General features: G+C 47.0%; 2 protein-coding genes across 3 annotated transcripts in view; both read right to left on the reverse strand.

Annotated features, from left to right (window-relative positions):
• Positions 1–17,117, reverse strand: part of LOC119169800 (uncharacterized) — a 62,092-nt gene that overhangs the window by 14,957 nt on the left and 30,018 nt on the right. The gene's annotated exons all lie outside the window — the stretch shown is intronic.
• On the reverse strand, positions 9,440–13,509 carry LOC119160051 (uncharacterized). Its single transcript, XM_075886677.1, has 3 exons — positions 11,770–13,509; positions 10,518–10,550; positions 9,440–10,193 (listed from the first exon to the last, which is right to left on the reverse strand). Exons 1-3 carry the CDS (start codon positions 11,861–11,863, stop codon positions 9,994–9,996), a joined length of 327 nt encoding a protein of 108 aa, XP_075742792.1. The 5' UTR covers positions 11,864–13,509; the 3' UTR covers positions 9,440–9,993.

Here is a 17,117-nt window from a genome sequence, read left to right on the forward strand (position 1 = left end):
ACTAACATATCGCCCTTTTAAATTAAAAAAAAGCTTCTAAAATTTATATTAAAAACTGGATATTTTATTTATATTCTGAATATTTTGTCCTTTGGGGCTGCTCATTGGAGTTTAGCTGTAACATATCGCCCTTTTAAATTTCAAAGAAAAAACTGCTTCAAATTTTTATATGAAAAAACTGGACATTTCATTTATATTCCGAATACTTTGTCCTTTGGGGCTGCTCATTGGATTTTAGCAACAGGAACGTCTGCAGGGCTCTCTGTGAATTCCTATGTGACAAAAATAGATTACCTTGTTGAGTCAATGATCAGCTCTCTTTCCAAATGAAAATTAAATTTAGTATTTCATTATTAAACTGCATTATTTGACCTACAAAAGAGTTATGTATTAGAAATATATCTTAATAATTCTAAACATTCTAATAATTTCTTTTCTAAATTTTCTTCCGTTTTGTGTCCTTATTACCCTATGCTGTTAAAGTAAACAAAGTAATCAATATCCTATTGGGTCCAACCAATTCACTTACATTAATCGCCGGCTTTTCAGCCAATTCCCCTTTGTGGGTAAGAGCCGCTACTAAGGAACAAGCAAGAAAGCAAGGAGTGCCACATATATGTGACGCAAAAAAACAAAAAAAAAACACGAAGATGGCGTTCTCGGGCAGCCGAAACAACCACGCGTTTTAAAAATGGTGTGCCCGCCACGCACAATCACGTTTGAAATGCGAAGAATTCTTTGCCTACTGCAAACATTTCCGGTATCTATCTATCTATCTATCTATCTATCTATCTATCTATCTATCTATCTATCTATCTATCTATCTATCTATCTATCTATCTATCTATCTATCTATCTATCTATCTATCTATCTATCTATCTATCTATCTATCTATCTATCTATCTATCTATCTATCTATCTATCTATCTATCTATCTATCTATCTATCTATCTATCTATCTATCCATCTATCTATCTATCTATCTATCTATCTATCTATCTATCTATCTATCTATCTATCTATCTATCTATCTATCTATCTATCTATCTATCTATCTATCTATCCACCCGCCTACGTTTGGGTGCTCTCGTGATCACCCCCTTGCACTTTAAGAAAATATTGAGTATTCGTGGAGTAGTTCTTCTACACAAAAATTGGTAGATCCGTCGTACAGTGGGAATCAATGATATGTGAAACCCGAATTAGAAAGGTTGATATGTCGCTTTAGAATCAGCACAACGTTACGAGGTGGAGGTGATTAATGCCCTACATGACTTCCGTGTCATGATTATCATGTGTGGATGTGTCGTTTACTTTCGGCATCTATTAGCGTCACGTGATACCAAATTTAGTATATGTGGATCTAGCGAAACGACCGTGAGCATGCGGTGAGCGTGGTATGTTGTCATGTTCTTACCTGACACGCGTACCAGGATTATATTGTTTGCACCAGTCATATACTTTTGTCATGCATTGATGTCACCTAACACCAAATTTGGTAAATGTGGAGCTAGCAAAACGGCTGAGAGTGCATCACGAAGCGTCCAATACACTCCAACGTTGGCGCACGCTGGGCGCAGCGCCACTACGTTAGCAAAACACGAGAATTCTATAGTCTGACGCCACAGGCGACGGGTGCGACCACCGTTCGTCCGCCCGGCCCGACGGCTACCGGCGCGAAATGCGACATGCCGCATTTCGCGCCGATGCATAACCCAGACACAACTGCGTTTCCCTCTTTTCGTGACAGAGGGACGCCGGACGCTCTGAAACGTGCATGTGCCAAAGCAACACAGCGCGGCGCACGCCTGCGAGTTTATGGCAGGACCGGCACCGAGCGTGGCAATGGCGGCGTGACGCGACGAAATGAACGCCGGTGAGCACGCGCATCGCGACACGTCGAAATGTATTGGCGCCTTGACTGTGGCATGTAGTTATGTTCTTACAAGACACGCATCTCATGATTACTAGGTTTGCACCAGTCACATACCTTTGTCATCTATTGGCGACACGTAATACCAAATTTGGCATATGTGAAGCCAACGAAACGGCCGCGAGCGCATCATCAGTGTGGCATGTAGCCATGTTGTTACACGACATGCATGTCGTGATTATCATGTTTGGATGTGTCATTTGCCTAAGTCGTCTGTACGAGTCGCGTATTACTGAGTTTGGTACATATGAAGCTAGCGAAATGGTTGCGAGCGCATCATAAGCGTAGCATGCTGTAATGTTGTTACATGACACGCGTCTCATGTTTATCATATTTGCACCAGTATTATACCTTGCTCGTCCATTCACGTCCCGTAATACCAAATTCAGTATAAGCGAAGCTAGCTAAACAGCCGCGAGCGCATCATGAGCGTAGCATGGGTTCATGTCGTTACATGACACGCATCTCAAGATTATCATGTTTGCACCAGTCACATACCGTCGTAATCCATTCATGTGCCATTATACCAACTTTGGTACATGTGACGCTAGCGAAACGGCCGTGAGCGTATCATGAGCCTAGTATGTAGTCATGTTGTTACATGCCACGTATGTCATGATTCTCATGTAAGGGTCTGTCGCTTGTGTCCGCCATGCAATCATGTTATACCATACCAGTTTTGCAACATGCCATGTGAATGATACCACCGGAAGAGCTGCAGGACCATGGCATGTAAATGATGACATCCATGACATACATGTCATAATTTTTATGTTATGACTAGTCAAACATGTTCTTCATACAGTCATGTTATGTCACACCAAGTTTGGTATCGACGCCATTATCAAAACAGCCAGGAGAGCTAAACGTCGTAGGTGGCTAGATAGATAGATAGATAGATAGATAGATAGATAGATAGATAGATAGATAGATAGATAGATAGATAGATAGATAGATAGATAGATACGCTCAAAATATGTGAGTTCGCTAAGAAATGCTTCACATTTAAAATAATGTGATCCGACTTGCTCACGTTTCCTATCTTGAAAACCCGGTGCTGGCCACTTTCCTGTCGAGAATACTATGTCACAGTGATAAAGCGCACGCAGTTCGCGACCGTGAACTACCGGAACCGAGGTGAGAGCGCGAGGAAAGTACCCGACGTAGATGGCTATTATTGTTGTGTTGCAGAGAGAGAGAGGGGGGGAGAGAGAGCATTTATAGAGTGAAGCTTGCGAGTGAAGGTGGGAGGGTCCCTTATTCCAGGAACCCTCTGTCCTGGACAGTCCGATGGGCTCGAGTGACGAATTGACGTTGGTCGCATGTCTAGCTGGGAGATATCAGTCGGCCACGCTTGACTGATGTTGAATTCCAATGGCGGAGTCGGCGCAAGTTATTCTGCTCCTTTCAGAGCAAGTGTGTTCCAATGACAGAGTGAGAGCGGGAGTCAAAAGTTCCAATGAGAGAGCCGGAGGGGATTCAGAGCGGGAGTCGCTCCGTGGAGCAGAAAAAACTGCTCCGCCGAAATCGGTGGAGTGGACCTGAACTCAGCGCGACGCATTTCCTTTAAGACGTTTGCCTGCTTGGGGGCGCGGCTGGCGCGGCGCGAGTTGTGTTGATAATGGCGGACGGCATGGACGGATCGGCTACCTCTGCAAAGCGTGCGGCAATGCTTCTGCTACTCGATAGCGACAGCTCTGAGTCGGAAAGCTCAAGTACCGACACGAGTGATTCGTCGGACAGTGACAGCGACGCTAAAGCTTGCGCTTACGAGCGGGAATTCAACAAGTTGTTACGAATTCCCGCGAAGAGGCCCAAAGTCGTCGGTTTCATCGAGGACGTCGTTCAGCAGTACTCGGACCACGAGGTAAAGAAATAGAAAAAAAGAAGGAAAGCATTATGCTCAAGGTTTAGCACGTTGTGGTGTTTTCGTTTCTTTCTTTTCTTGAGCAGTTCCGGAGGCACTTTAGGCTGGCTCGACCTGTGGCCGAAAAGTTGGTCGCGGAGTTTGCTGTCTCGTCAATGTGCCCTTCGAGCACACACGGAGGAGTTCAAGCGAAATCCGTGGAAACGCATGTGTCACGAGGCCGTTTAACGGGCAAGCTCTCGTGTAGGTTCGTGTAAAGCAAAAACCACCGATGACATAACCATCATCGGGAAAAGAGCTGACGAGACCATTTGCTTCCACCCTAATTCCCAACACTCAATATATTTAGAAACCCCTAACAACAAATAGCAGACAAAGAACACAGCATACATAACTAGAAAGAGGTTAGTGAGAAGAACAAACGGCTAAAGACGTGAGCAGTGCATGGACATAAATGTTCGGTGTAAAATAAGCCTTGTCACAACATAGCGGGACGCGGTGCTTGCAGCGAAGGCTGTGCTACCAAGGAAGGCATGGACGCACTCACGTAAACGATGACAGTGGTGATGCGGGGCTTGCAACCGATGCGACTGAGTAATGGTGAACACGCACTCGTGCAACAGGGGAAAGACTGGCGATTAGCTTGAGACGCTCACGAGGTTGACTTGCACGGAAGGAAGCGTCGGGCTGGTTGAAGTCAGTGACCTTCCGGCGTTCGGCAGCCGCAGCTCGCACACGAAGTCGGAGGCGTTTTCTTTTGGCCAACGCCAGAAGACCAGAACAAGCCTGGCCCACGTCAGGTGACGAGAAGAAGCTCTGTGTCCAGGTGGGAGCCTGCTGAGACCTTGATGCAGGAGCTCTGCTGGCCGCCACTCCCACGCCCTGGCCACCTTCTTCACTTCGTCCTGACTCGGCCACGTCTGCCTGACTTTAGGACTGTGGAACCGTCGGTGACGAGAGAACGCAGGCTGGTGGCGACGCGTCAGCGAACCAGGGTCCACCTGGCCAAGCAGCTGGGCGCACAGCTCAGGCCCGTAGCCCGACGGCTGTTGCTCGCCTGTTGAAACCAAAGTCCGCAGGTCCTAGGAAGGAGTTCAGGACCGGATGGCCACGGTCCTCTCGAGCGGGAACACGACGGCAGCCCGGCCGGTTGAAGTCCTGCAGGCTCGGGTCTGACGCCCGACGGCCCATCTTCAGCGCCCGGTCCGGTGACGACCTTCTGCTTGCCCCGTCTTCTTCAAACTCCCTTTCATCTCCTCTGCTCAGGCTTCTGCTGCCGCTCTGGCCCACTTGTCTCGTCCCGATTGGAGATTCCGTACTTTCGTGGTACCCAGCCATTGGGCATTGAAATCTCCGTGGAAGGACCTCATTGAAGAAAAATGTTCACGCCCCCACGTGCCGCAGCCAAGCGTTATCTTCATCTTCTTCTGGCTGATGGAGTGGCGCACTTTTTAAACGCGCGCAATCACATCACAAAGCCCCCCTTTCGAAAAGTTTTTTCCGTAATGAAAAAACTGCAGATAAGTGCGCGTTTCACCACACACAACACACATCGTGCCCAATGTTCACTACAATCTTACAATCAATCCACTCATTTTGCGCAGTCACACAAAATCTACTAAAGCCCACTAGATAATTCACAGCCAAGCTACAACATCCTGCCCAAAACTAAGAAGATCACAACTCTTGTGAAGTTAGTATTTTAAATCCAGAATATATACAAACTATGCGTGTCCTTGTCCATATGGTCTAAATCTAGAGGTAGCGACCGGTTATTAAACTCGACTCTCAGATTATAGCATCCCACACCAGACGAATAGAATGATTGTTTCTTTCATATGAATGCAAAACGAAAACCTTGCACATTTCCGATCAGAGATCTGCCTGTACTTCGGCCTCAGAATTTTATCCACATGGACATCAGCCCTGCCAGCGGCATCTGTCACTACAGCTGGCGCCATGCAGACAGACGCTGCTACAGACCCCTCCGAGTTTTTTTTTTTTATTTGGCTTGCAAACAAGTCACATGCTCCTTCATATAACTTCTTTTAGTTTTGCAAACTCAATGATTTCGTCGTCGTTTCCTGCTCTTTGAACGGAACGCTACAATATTTACTTTGACATGACGTAATCATTGCGCCATGCTGAGGCGAGATAACTATGTTCCTCAATCTTGCCTGTGCCACTGCTTACATCTGGAAGTGTTACGCAGGATGACTATACGGCTACCGCCTCAGAGTTGTCTACAAGGCATACGCTTCTTGCTATGTCACTTGTCTTACTTCGTGCGTGTCTCCAATTCGAGCTGTTTTTCTTTCTCGCGCGTCTCGAACCCAAGCTGCTCCTTCTTGGCCTGCGTCTCCCGTTCCAACTGTTCCTTTCAAACTCAATCTCCGCCTCCCTCTCTTTGCGAATGCGCCTCTCGCGTTCTTCACACCAAGCCTCCATTTCATCGCCTTTTAGACCCATGCGTCTTGCTAACTCCTCTAGGTCTGCCCTACTCATGGTCGTGTTCTAGTCTGGAGAGGTAAGTGGTAAAAATGGTCTCGTCCTGCCGCGGACGCCAATTTGTCACGAGGCCGTTTAACGGGCAAGCTCTCGTGTAGGTTCGTGTAAAGCAAAAACCACCGATGACATAACCATCATCGGGAAAAGAGCTGACGAGACCATTTGCTTCCACCCTAATTCCCAACACTCAATATATTTAGAAACCCCTAACAACAAATAGCAGACAAAGAACACAGCATACATAACTAGAAAGAGGTTAGTGAGAAGAACAAACGGCTAAAGACGTGAGCAGTGCATGGACATAAATGTTCGGTGTAAAATAAGCCTTGTCACAACATAGCGGGACGCGGTGCTTGCAGCGAAGGCTGTGCTACCAAGGAAGGCATGGACGCACTCACGTAAACGATGACAGTGGTGATGCGGGGCTTGCAACCGATGCGACTGAGTAATGGTGAACACGCACTCGTGCAACAGGGGAAAGACTGGCGATTAGCTTGAGACGCTCACGAGGTTGACTTGCACGGAAGGAAGCGTCGGGCTGGTTGAAGTCAGTGACCTTCCGGCGTTCGGCAGCCGCAGCTCGCACACGAAGTCGGAGGCGTTTTCTTTTGGCCAACGCCAGAAGACCAGAACAAGCCTGGCCCACGTCAGGTGACGAGAAGAAGCTCTGTGTCCAGGTGGGAGCCTGCTGAGACCTTGATGCAGGAGCTCTGCTGGCCGCCACTCCCACGCCCTGGCCACCTTCTTCACTTCGTCCTGACTCGGCCACGTCTGCCTGACTTTAGGACTGTGGAACCGTCGGTGACGAGAGAACGCAGGCTGGTGGCGACGCGTCAGCGAACCAGGGTCCACCTGGCCAAGCAGCTGGGCGCACAGCTCAGGCCCGTAGCCCGACGGCTGTTGCTCGCCTGTTGAAACCAAAGTCCGCAGGTCCTAGGAAGGAGTTCAGGACCGGATGGCCACGGTCCTCTCGAGCGGGAACACGACGGCAGCCCGGCCGGTTGAAGTCCTGCAGGCTCGGGTCTGACGCCCGACGGCCCATCTTCAGCGCCCGGTCCGGTGACGACCTTCTGCTTGCCCCGTCTTCTTCAAACTCCCTTTCATCTCCTCTGCTCAGGCTTCTGCTGCCGCTCTGGCCCACTTGTCTCGTCCCGATTGGAGATTCCGTACTTTCGTGGTACCCAGCCATTGGGCATTGAAATCTCCGTGGAAGGACCTCATTGAAGAAAAATGTTCACGCCCCCACGTGCCGCAGCCAAGCGTTATCTTCATCTTCTTCTGGCTGATGGAGTGGCGCACTTTTTAAACGCGCGCAATCACATCACAGCATGTCTTGACATTTATCTGGTTAGTTACACCTCCCCACCTTCACCCCCTTTTTTTTCTTTGTTTGGATGCCTGCACAAGAACGCATTTGACTGTGAGCCCGTTGCTTACAGTGCAGTGTGATCTGAAGCTGTTTTTTTTTCTTTCGGGTACCTGTAAACCCCCGGGGAATGGAAGGTGGCCAACAAAACCTGCATTCGAGACGTGGCACGCCGTTTCGACTTGTCAGAAAGCCCCGTACACAGAGTTCTTAGAGAGTAGCGCAGTTCCTGATGACGCTGGGATCATGGGTTATCAAGTTTACCGCAGACCTGGAGAACCTCACTAGCAGTTTCGAGAAGGTTTGTTTTGATTTTATTTATCGTGAGGACCAATAGTATTGGCCGGCTAAGCTGTATTGATCATATCACAAACACGAGTGCACATTTTATTGTGGGTTTTTTTCAAGCTCAATTTTACGCTAAAATGGCACTTTAAGAAAAATGTGATAGGTCGTGATGATAATACCGAGCTTCAGCCAGTTGTGTTCGAAATATTCAACTTATGTCTCTCCTGTAGTCAAAGTCGATTCCTTGCATAGGGATGATGCTGCATGCTTTGTCATTTCTGTTCAGATGTACGATACAATATGAACGTGGTTTGGATTTAAATTTAAGAATGAAATTCCAATTACGTACTGCAACTCCCTTTAGGAAAAACATACGCAGGCTTTGTTTTGTTTTCTCTCCCATTTTACCATTGTAAAAAGAGAGGTGGATAGCAAGAAAACGTGTAGTATATGGTGTGGACAGCAATGTATGTTATCTTAACTAGTTCTCAAAGTTGAATTTGGTTTGCATTTTGTATCTTTAACATTAAATATATTGTGCTTAGTCATGAAGCGTATGCTATGATTGTGAGTTAATGGGCTTGAGCACCAATATTTCCTGTTAAAACTCCTCGCAAATGCTCATTTCTTGCTCAGGCATGGATGATATCACTCATTAGAAGAGTACAACTTGCTTGCAGGTGTCTGGAATGCCTGCTGTTATTGGCTGTATAGATGGATCGTATGTCAAGATACAGTGCCCAGCCAACAAGGTTGCCTCCACATACTGCAACAGGCACCAACCATTACATTTCACTAACGCTGCAAGCCGTCTGTGACCACAAGAGGCGCTTCCTCGATGCGCTCACTGGAACCTCCAGAAAAATGCACGATTCTCATGTGCTAAGCTTATCGCCTCTTTCAAAGAACATAGCTTCAGTATGTCTGGGCCGTTATCATATATTAGGGGACGCAGCATATCCGCTGCGGGAGTACCTGTTGACACCATACAGGGATTACGGTGCAATGAATAAGCAACAAAAAGGCTTCAATTTTAAGTTTTCAGGCACACGAGTGCTCATTGAAAATGCATTCAGCACAGTCAAAAAGCGCTTCAGGCAGCTCCTGTACCTTGAGTTGCACACTATCCACTGGCTCAATAAGTTTATCATAAGCTGCTGTATCCTTCATAACTTGTGCATCGATTACGGTGATGAAGAGCCAGATGATGATAATGATGATGATGGAGCACCCAATACTATTAAGTGGGAGAACTGCACTGATAACCACAGTGATAAAACGGATGAGGAGCGAGCTCTGCACAAGCTTGGCGAAATTAAGCGGGCAAAGGTCTTGACTAAGCTCTTGCGAAGTGATTGTGGGAAATAACACCATAATTCTCTGTTTTCTCTGAACTAGCCCTTTAGTTCACCACAGTAGTTGGGAGGCTGTGTATGTGCACCAATGCGCAGCCCTCTTTATATACACAAGCACATGTTTTGCACTGTACAGTTTATTTCAACATGCTAACTGTATTTTAGGCCACTGGAATCATTCATTGTCTAAACCAAGAAAGTGGCTCAAAAGCTTCATTTTTCTTCATGCTGTTTTGCTTTTTCTTGCCGAATGCACTCCAACTGTTCTTGCTTCTCTTCATGACGCTTCCTTCTTTCATTCTCGCGTTCAGTTTGTTTTTTTCTTTTTCTTCCTGAATTTCGCTCATTTCATCAAAGAAGTGATTCATTTCCAGCATTCTAGAAGCCGAGAGTTTCGGCTTTTTGGGCTCAGGTTCCTTCGTTGTGCTGGTCGACTCCTGGCTAGTTGAACCTTGGCTTCAGCTCCTGGCTCCTCGATGCTTGGCTTGTCGACGATTGGCTCGTCGACGCTCGGCTGGGCGGTCTTTTATTAGAAACTATTCCAGAGCTGTCCCTGAGCTCTTCTGGCTTGAGGCTCTCATCTAGCCAACGTATTTTGGCTATGTCGTCTTCAAAGGGAACGTCACAAGGAGAATTCCCCGATTTGTTGTTATGTGCTGCAGCGCTTCTTTTTCGTCACATGACTGTTTTGTAGCGGCTGCAGCACTGGTGCCCTGTTTTAGGGACCCCGGCAGCCTTTGTGATGTTGGCCGCTATATTGGCAAACATTGCCTTTTTATTTTTAAATTTTTTCATTGGCCCTATTTGGGAAAAATACTGCTGGTAGTAGTCGAGCAACAGCTTTGTTTCTTCCGCCGTCCACTCACAGCCTGTACCTGAAAAGAAAAAGCGCTTGTGACATTTGTACAGACGTTACCAGTTGCACGTCACCCGACACAGGTGTTAAAGAGTTGTGGTATTCTGCTGTGTTGGTTAATTGTAGAGCTTATAGGCATATATAAGCACCAACCTGTTTTAGTTTGTCTAGATATCGATTTTTCTACTTTGATTTTTGTCGTTACAGTGCTTGGTGTTCTTTGCACTGATCTAACTGTATATATCATGTATAATTCATTACTTGAATGCATTTGTATCCTCTCCTGCTAGGGCCTCTAAATGGGCCTGCAGTATTCTCTAAATAAATAAATAAATGGACTCACTGCGTTGCTCGCTCTTTTGGCTGTGTTCCGGCACTGTGAATGGAAAAACGAAATGCATTGTTATTCATGCAGCTGGCATACATGAAGTGACATAACGACCAACGATTTGTGTTCTGTGACACAAATTGCTCTACATTGCAGCACCATGTGAATTTCATGCAACTATGTATGCAATTAAGCTAAGCCATGTGAGGCTTCCTAACACAGCTTCACAAAACAGTAACTCTATGTTTGCTATGCTATCTCATCACGACACAAAATTTTGAATAACAATTTCACGTAAGCATACATGGCGGTATGCAAGCTCTTCAACAGTAGCTCAACACATTGCGCAAATTCTTGATTGAATTACACACTCTCATCATGATGCACAGAGTTTCTGATCAGCTGACTGTTAATCAAAATGAAGCACGATCTTTCAGGCCTGAAACAGGCAGTGACACTCCAGGAAAAGCAACTTAATTTCTGTGGACTGAGACCGATTCCTAATTTGGATGTGCTCAATGTCCTGACCTTGGTAACATTGCCAACCCGTTAGATAGCAGAACATGCACTCACGCTGCTACCTCTGCAGCTAAAATTTCCTGGGAGTCAAATTCTCGGGTGCGTAACACTGGCTTACAGATTCTTCGAGACATATAAAGGCAGACAACTGCTTCTACGCCGCTTCCACTGAAAGGCGAGTGTACTGGAACTTGCCACATAGTAGTGCAGTACTGAAACGCTCGCGCTGCGTTGTGCTTGTACGGTAAAAGCGTTACTTTGGAGGTATCTTTGGAGCACCTGCCAACCTAGGGACTTCTGAAATTGGGAGACTCTCCGCGGGAGCGGAGTAGGAGGCAGAAAAAAATTGTTTGGAACGATTGGTCGAATTGCCCTTATATGAAACACGCTTGTCACCAACGCGGTTCGTTTCCATTCGTGTGGCTACATTCTAAAGTGACAGGAAGTCACTTCTTACTAATGACGCCGTTCCGTGCAAGAGCAGCGGCGTCGCGCGCATGTTTACTTTTGGCTGTATATTTACAGCGTTGTTTGTGCAATCAATGTGGCGAAGGTTTTCGTTCTCCACGGACACAGGCAAACGAACAACGGTATGACGCATGCGATGCGTTTCAGTGACACAATCGCATCAGCAGTAAATCAACGTTGCAACATGAACATAGCGCATGCAGACAATCACTCCACGCAACACGTGTGTTGCATTCAACTAACAATTACAGCACAGTGTTCAAATTGAGGAGACACTTACCATGTTGCTCCGCATACTGTGTGGTCACCATCGCAGGCATCGTGGACAATAGCTGTTGCACGCTTGGCGTGATATCCATTCCACACAGGTGCATAGCGCTGAACAAGCAAACGAACAATGCGGCGATGCTGGTAAATTACCTGGAAAAGAGACAGCGGAAGAGACCACGCGCAAGGTATCCTGGGCACGATCTTTCAGGCCTGAAACAGGCAGTGACACTCCAGGAAAAGCAACTTAATTTCTGTGGACTGAGACCGATTCCTAATTTGGATGTGCTCAATGTCCTGACCTTGGTAACATTGCCAACCCGTTAGATAGCAGAACATGCACTCACGCTGCTACCTCTGCAGCTAAAATTTCCTGGGAGTCAAATTCTCGGGTGCGTAACACTGGCTTACAGATTCTTCGAGACATATAAAGGCAGACAACTGCTTCTACGCCGCTTCCACTGAAAGGCGAGTGTACTGGAACTTGCCACATAGTAGTGCAGTACTGAAACGCTCGCGCTGCGTTGTGCTTGTACGGTAAAAGCGTTACTTTGGAGGTATCTTTGGAGCACCTGCCAACCTAGGGACTTCTGAAATTGGGAGACTCTCCGCGGGAGCGGAGTAGGAGGCAGAAAAAAATTGTTTTGAACGATTGGTCGAATTGCCCTTATATCAAACACGCTTGTCACCAACGCGGTTCGTTTCCATTCGTGTGGCTACATTCTAAAGTGACAGGAAGTCACTTCTTACTAATGACGCCGTTCCGTGCAAGAGCAGCGGTGTCGCGCGCACGTTTACTTTTGGCTGTATATTTACAGCGTTGTTTGTGCAATCAATGTGGCGAAGGTTTTCGTTCTCCACGGATACAGGCAAACGAACAACGGTATGACGCATGCGATGCGTTTCAGTGACACAATCGCATCAGCAGTAAATCAACGTTGCAACATGAACATAGCGCGTGCAGACAATCACTCCACGCAACACGTGTGTTGCATTCAACTAACAATTACAGCACAGTGTTCAAATTGAGGAGACACTTACCATGTTGCTCCGCATACTGTGTGGTCACCATCGCAGACATCGTGGACAATAGCTGTTGCACGCTTGGCGTGATACCCATTCCACACAGGTGCATAGCGCTGAACAAGCAAACGAACGATGCGGCGATGCTGGTAAATTACCTGGAAAAGAGACAGCGGAAGATACCACGTGCAAGGTATCCTGGGTAACGTGGCGGCTTCTGCCTTGCTCCAGCAGGGCGGGTTGTGTTCCGATGGCGAATTTGGAGGATTTGCTCTACGCCAGAGTCGAGTGCTCGCTCGCAAAGTCGGTTGGCTGCACCGACTCCGCCATTGGAATACAACATGAGGTGGTCTTGGTGCACATCTGGTGCTGCTGCTTGTAGCCTTGGGGCGCTTACTTTGCACTGCAGTAGGAGGTGCGCCAGAGCGTCTGCCACATTGAAGTGAGGACAGATGTAGCTATGCAACGTTGGCCTCACATGTTGCAACAGTACGCCGTGGGTGAACGTCTTGCTTTGGAGGCGCTTTAAAGCCAGCGCCTTGTCTCTTGTGAGTTTTGAATGTGGCGAAGGTTATGACCTGCGTTCGAGCCGATAATGTTGCAGTTATGCACGATACGTTAGCGGTACGGGTGCTCTTGCTTCTGCTTCTGTTGTGAAGTGGGAGGTGCCTCGGATCTGGTACGAGAATTCCCGGTTGATGCATTCGCGGGCTGCGGTGTGTGCCGCTTCATTTCTTTCTAGACCTTCTTGACATGGAACCCACACTATGCATGCGAAGGGGGGGGGAGATTGTCCACGCGTTTTAGTAGCTTAAGCGCCATAGTGGAGACCCTGCCTTTCAGGTAGTTCCGTGACGCTGTTTGTGAGTCGGTAAAGTTATGATGGGATCCTCACTCGTAACGGTGGCGAGTGCTACAGCAGCCTTTTCAGCTCTTTCCACACGTTCTGCGAGGATAGTCATCGATGCCAGTACCATGCTCTTGTAATCTGTGGTGGCTGTGGCGGTAATCGCAAAGGCATTACGTCCGAGATACTTGGCTGCGTCCACGCATCGCGCCTGCGGGTCATTGCGATGGCTATTTCGAATCATGTTGATCTTGGCGAGCCGCCTTGCTCGGGGAGGTTGAGGATGCATGTTTAGAGGGATATGCTGAATTTCAAGGCGTTCTCGAAGCTGTGACGGTATTTTGCGTTTGCGTTCTTCGTCGAGCTCTAGGGTGGTTTCATACCCTCAGCGTTGAAGGACGGCTTCTCCTCTGGATGACAGATCGAGTCTCGACCTGGTTGATGAGCTGTGCTTCAGCGAGTTCTTCTCACGTATTGTGAACTCTCATGCGAAGCAATGGTTGAGTGGAGGCGGCTGGTGGCAGTCCTAGGGCAAGCTATGTAGCCTTTCTTATCAGCAGCTTTTGTTTTTGCTTCTCCACTGTCCTCAGGTTGAGGTAGGAAGTTCCAGACGTTATGCGACTGTAAAGAAGAGCTTGTATTCATTTCAGGATATCATGCTGTTTGAAGCTACTACGGCGGTTAACCTCCCCTAGGATTAGGTGAGTGTGCCGTGTCATGGTGTTCTGCAGTCGGGGTAGTGAAGCGGAGCCAGACCCATCTTTATGTACACGTATTTCAAGGATTTGAAGTGTGTCGATTTGTGGTATTTGGTCTTTGGCTTGGGGTAGCTCGTCCTTCCTCCAGCATTCGTTAAAGTGCCGAAGGAGTGCCGTCAATGGCCGGGGCGGTAGCTGTCGTAGGTGCTTATTGGTCACTCTGTGTTCTGCTGGGCTCGTGTTGCACGTAGGCCTAGCGAGGGACGCGTGTGGCTTTGCTTGCGTGGAAAGCTAGTCTAGCGCTTAGTCCGGTGCTGCTCGGTACTCTCTGGGTGTCGGAGTGTTGATGGAGGTAGCTTGCTGGTTAACAGAGCCACTCAGCCTGGCTTGAAGTTCTTGGAGGAATTGGTGCTCTGTGCTCTCATGGTTGTGGATGAGCAGCTGAGTTGTATATATTTGATATTTTTTGGTGTGGGTGTCGTCAGTCAGGGCTCGAAGATTGTGCAAAGTCTTTGTGCTCAGTGTCCCTTGAAGTTGCTCTCAGAAGAACCGCCAGTTCTGGCTCGCAAGGTTTTCCACGTACTGCTGTACTTGCCTGGTGAGTATGGCGATGCAGCGCTTGAGCTTTCGGTGGAGTTTTTGCCATTACCATCTTTTGATAAGTGATATCCGAGCTTCCTATAAGTGAAGGAGAAAACTATCGACTCCTGGATTGTCCTTGACCAAGTGTATCGTTTTGGTATGGCCATCAGCAACACTTACTATACCTCGACTATCAAAGACGTTGAAACCTGTGTAGCAGAAACACTCCCAAATACTCGATATTTTTTTCAGAGTGTGGGGTACACCAAAAATAGTATGAGAAGATAAGACAGTCTGACTAATACGACTCCCTGATCGTTGCATGAATAAAGTCATAATCTCGTCACCTACCTCCTCAAACGCTTTCCGCCATACAGTGGCACATACCCGCGGGTGGGTATCTGCCACTAGTATCTAGGTATGTGCCATAGGTGGTTGACACTTCATTAGTAACCAAGAATGGCGAGAACACACATGGGTAATTTTAACGCGAGAAAGTTAAGAAAAAGCTGACATCGGCTGCGTTGACACTATGAATGTAAGGAATAATTGTCAGGGTTCCAGCACGAATTGGACCCCAGCATTCCGCCTGGCAACCAACTATTTTACCACAGAGCCACGTCAGATCTCGAAACTGTTTTTCAAGTAGGCTATAACGTTCGTGAAGCGTCAATCGGGCATGTAGTGATGGCTATTCTATTGTATAAACATTAAATTAGTACTACCATGACAAAGCCGTCACGTCGGGTTCAGAAGATCTACGATTAAGCGCATGGCATTGACGGTGAATAACCGTTTTTTTTAAAACAGGGAATAGCTCGAACAGATATCGGTAATTTAAATTCGAGGACATAGGAAAAAATCAGTGCATCTCCATGAAGAGAATAAAGACGAGTGGGCGAAGCTATAGGTCCTAAGGCCCGTAATGTTTACGTTGAAGTCGACGGCTACTGTAAAGGACGGCAGATGCACGGATTGATGGAGAGACAGATCGATGGACGAGCAGACAGATGCATCAAGAGACGGATGGCGCGGTTGAGCATGTACTGTGCTGTCGTAGAGCTAATTACTCACAAAGTCAGTTGTTTAGACATATGTTTTCGTTTTTTGTTTTCAAGTGCTCAATTTCAGTTTGGGTTTTGTTTGGCCTGATGGCCAGCAAATAAGTCAGACATAAGGAGCATAGCCCCTTAATGTCATCGGTGGCGCTGACCCAACGAATGCATAGAAAATATCATGCATGGTCTCAGCAGAAATCGAACCCAAGCATTCTTCGTGGCATGAAGCATTCTACCACGTACATACGCCAGTTCCCAGAAATGCTTTTCAAGTAGACCGTAATGTGCATGAAATGTCAACTGTGGTTGTAGTGCTGGCTATCAAATTCAATAAACAGTACATACGTACTCATATCTTAAAGACATCACGTCGAGTTAATTGCTGTTGTAGTAAAGGGCCATCCAATGAAGTTTATTTATCTAGCAGCGTCAAGGGCCACCATCCTTGCAGGCAAAAGCGCTGCATATTAGCTTAGCGCTTCTTTCGCTAATACCCATGTTCCTGTTAGCATCGTTAGGAACAGTAAGCATGCGACTGTTTAGAATATATCTGTGAGTGTAATATTTTTACATAACTTTAATGTCATTGCTGCATGTTTCGCTCACTAAAAAATTGCAACACAGTCACGTTCCCTCCGTATGCTTCGTATAACTAATCCCAAGGTACGTGGAATTTGCCGGATTTTTCTCGGGGCATCTTTTCGATTAAGGCACGGAGGCATTTCTGCGTTCGCAATGTGAGAAAAGTCCCAATAGACGAAATTTCCTGCTTTTGTAGTGCTTTCATGCCAACTAACTTCAATATTCCTAAAGAAAAGTGAAAGTGCATTGAAGTTATAGACCAGGGGTCCGCATCCTGGAGCCCTTATGGCAGCAATATGCAGCCCCGGGTAGAAAGACAAGTCCTTCCCCTCTTCTGGTCACTCCTATATATATCTGAAGAACGACATGGCGATTTTGACCTCCAACAGGTTTTTCTCCCTGAGCTTATGTTTCAGTATTTCAAACTTGTGGCAAGCAGGCATAAAATAAACTTGATTTGCATTCCCGTTCCTATATAGGCTGAATTTTATTTCACCATCATTCTTTTTAATCTGCCGACCGTAAGTCTTATGTTAACGTACACCAATATTCTAAACACGGAGAAAGATAC

The sequence above is a fragment of the Rhipicephalus microplus genome, chromosome 2, assembly GCF_043290135.1.
Source record: "Rhipicephalus microplus isolate Deutch F79 chromosome 2, USDA_Rmic, whole genome shotgun sequence".
Classification (NCBI taxonomy): Eukaryota; Metazoa; Arthropoda; class Arachnida; order Ixodida; family Ixodidae; genus Rhipicephalus; species Rhipicephalus microplus.

What these genes read in the sequence shown, in the direction of transcription:
- LOC119160051 (XM_075886677.1), bottom strand. Translation starts at nt 11,863, where the DNA reads ATGCACCTGTGTGGAATGGATATCACGCCAAGCGTGCAACAGCTATTG. An exon ending in ACAGTATGCGGAGCAACATG is followed by an intron (nt 10,551 to 11,769) that starts GTAAGTGTCTCC and finishes TTCCATTCACAG; the next exon opens with TGCCGGAACACAGCCAAAAG. An exon ending in CCAAAAGAGCGAGCAACGCA is followed by an intron (nt 10,194 to 10,517) that starts GTGAGTCCATTT and finishes TTTTCTTTTCAG; the next exon opens with GTACAGGCTGTGAGTGGACG.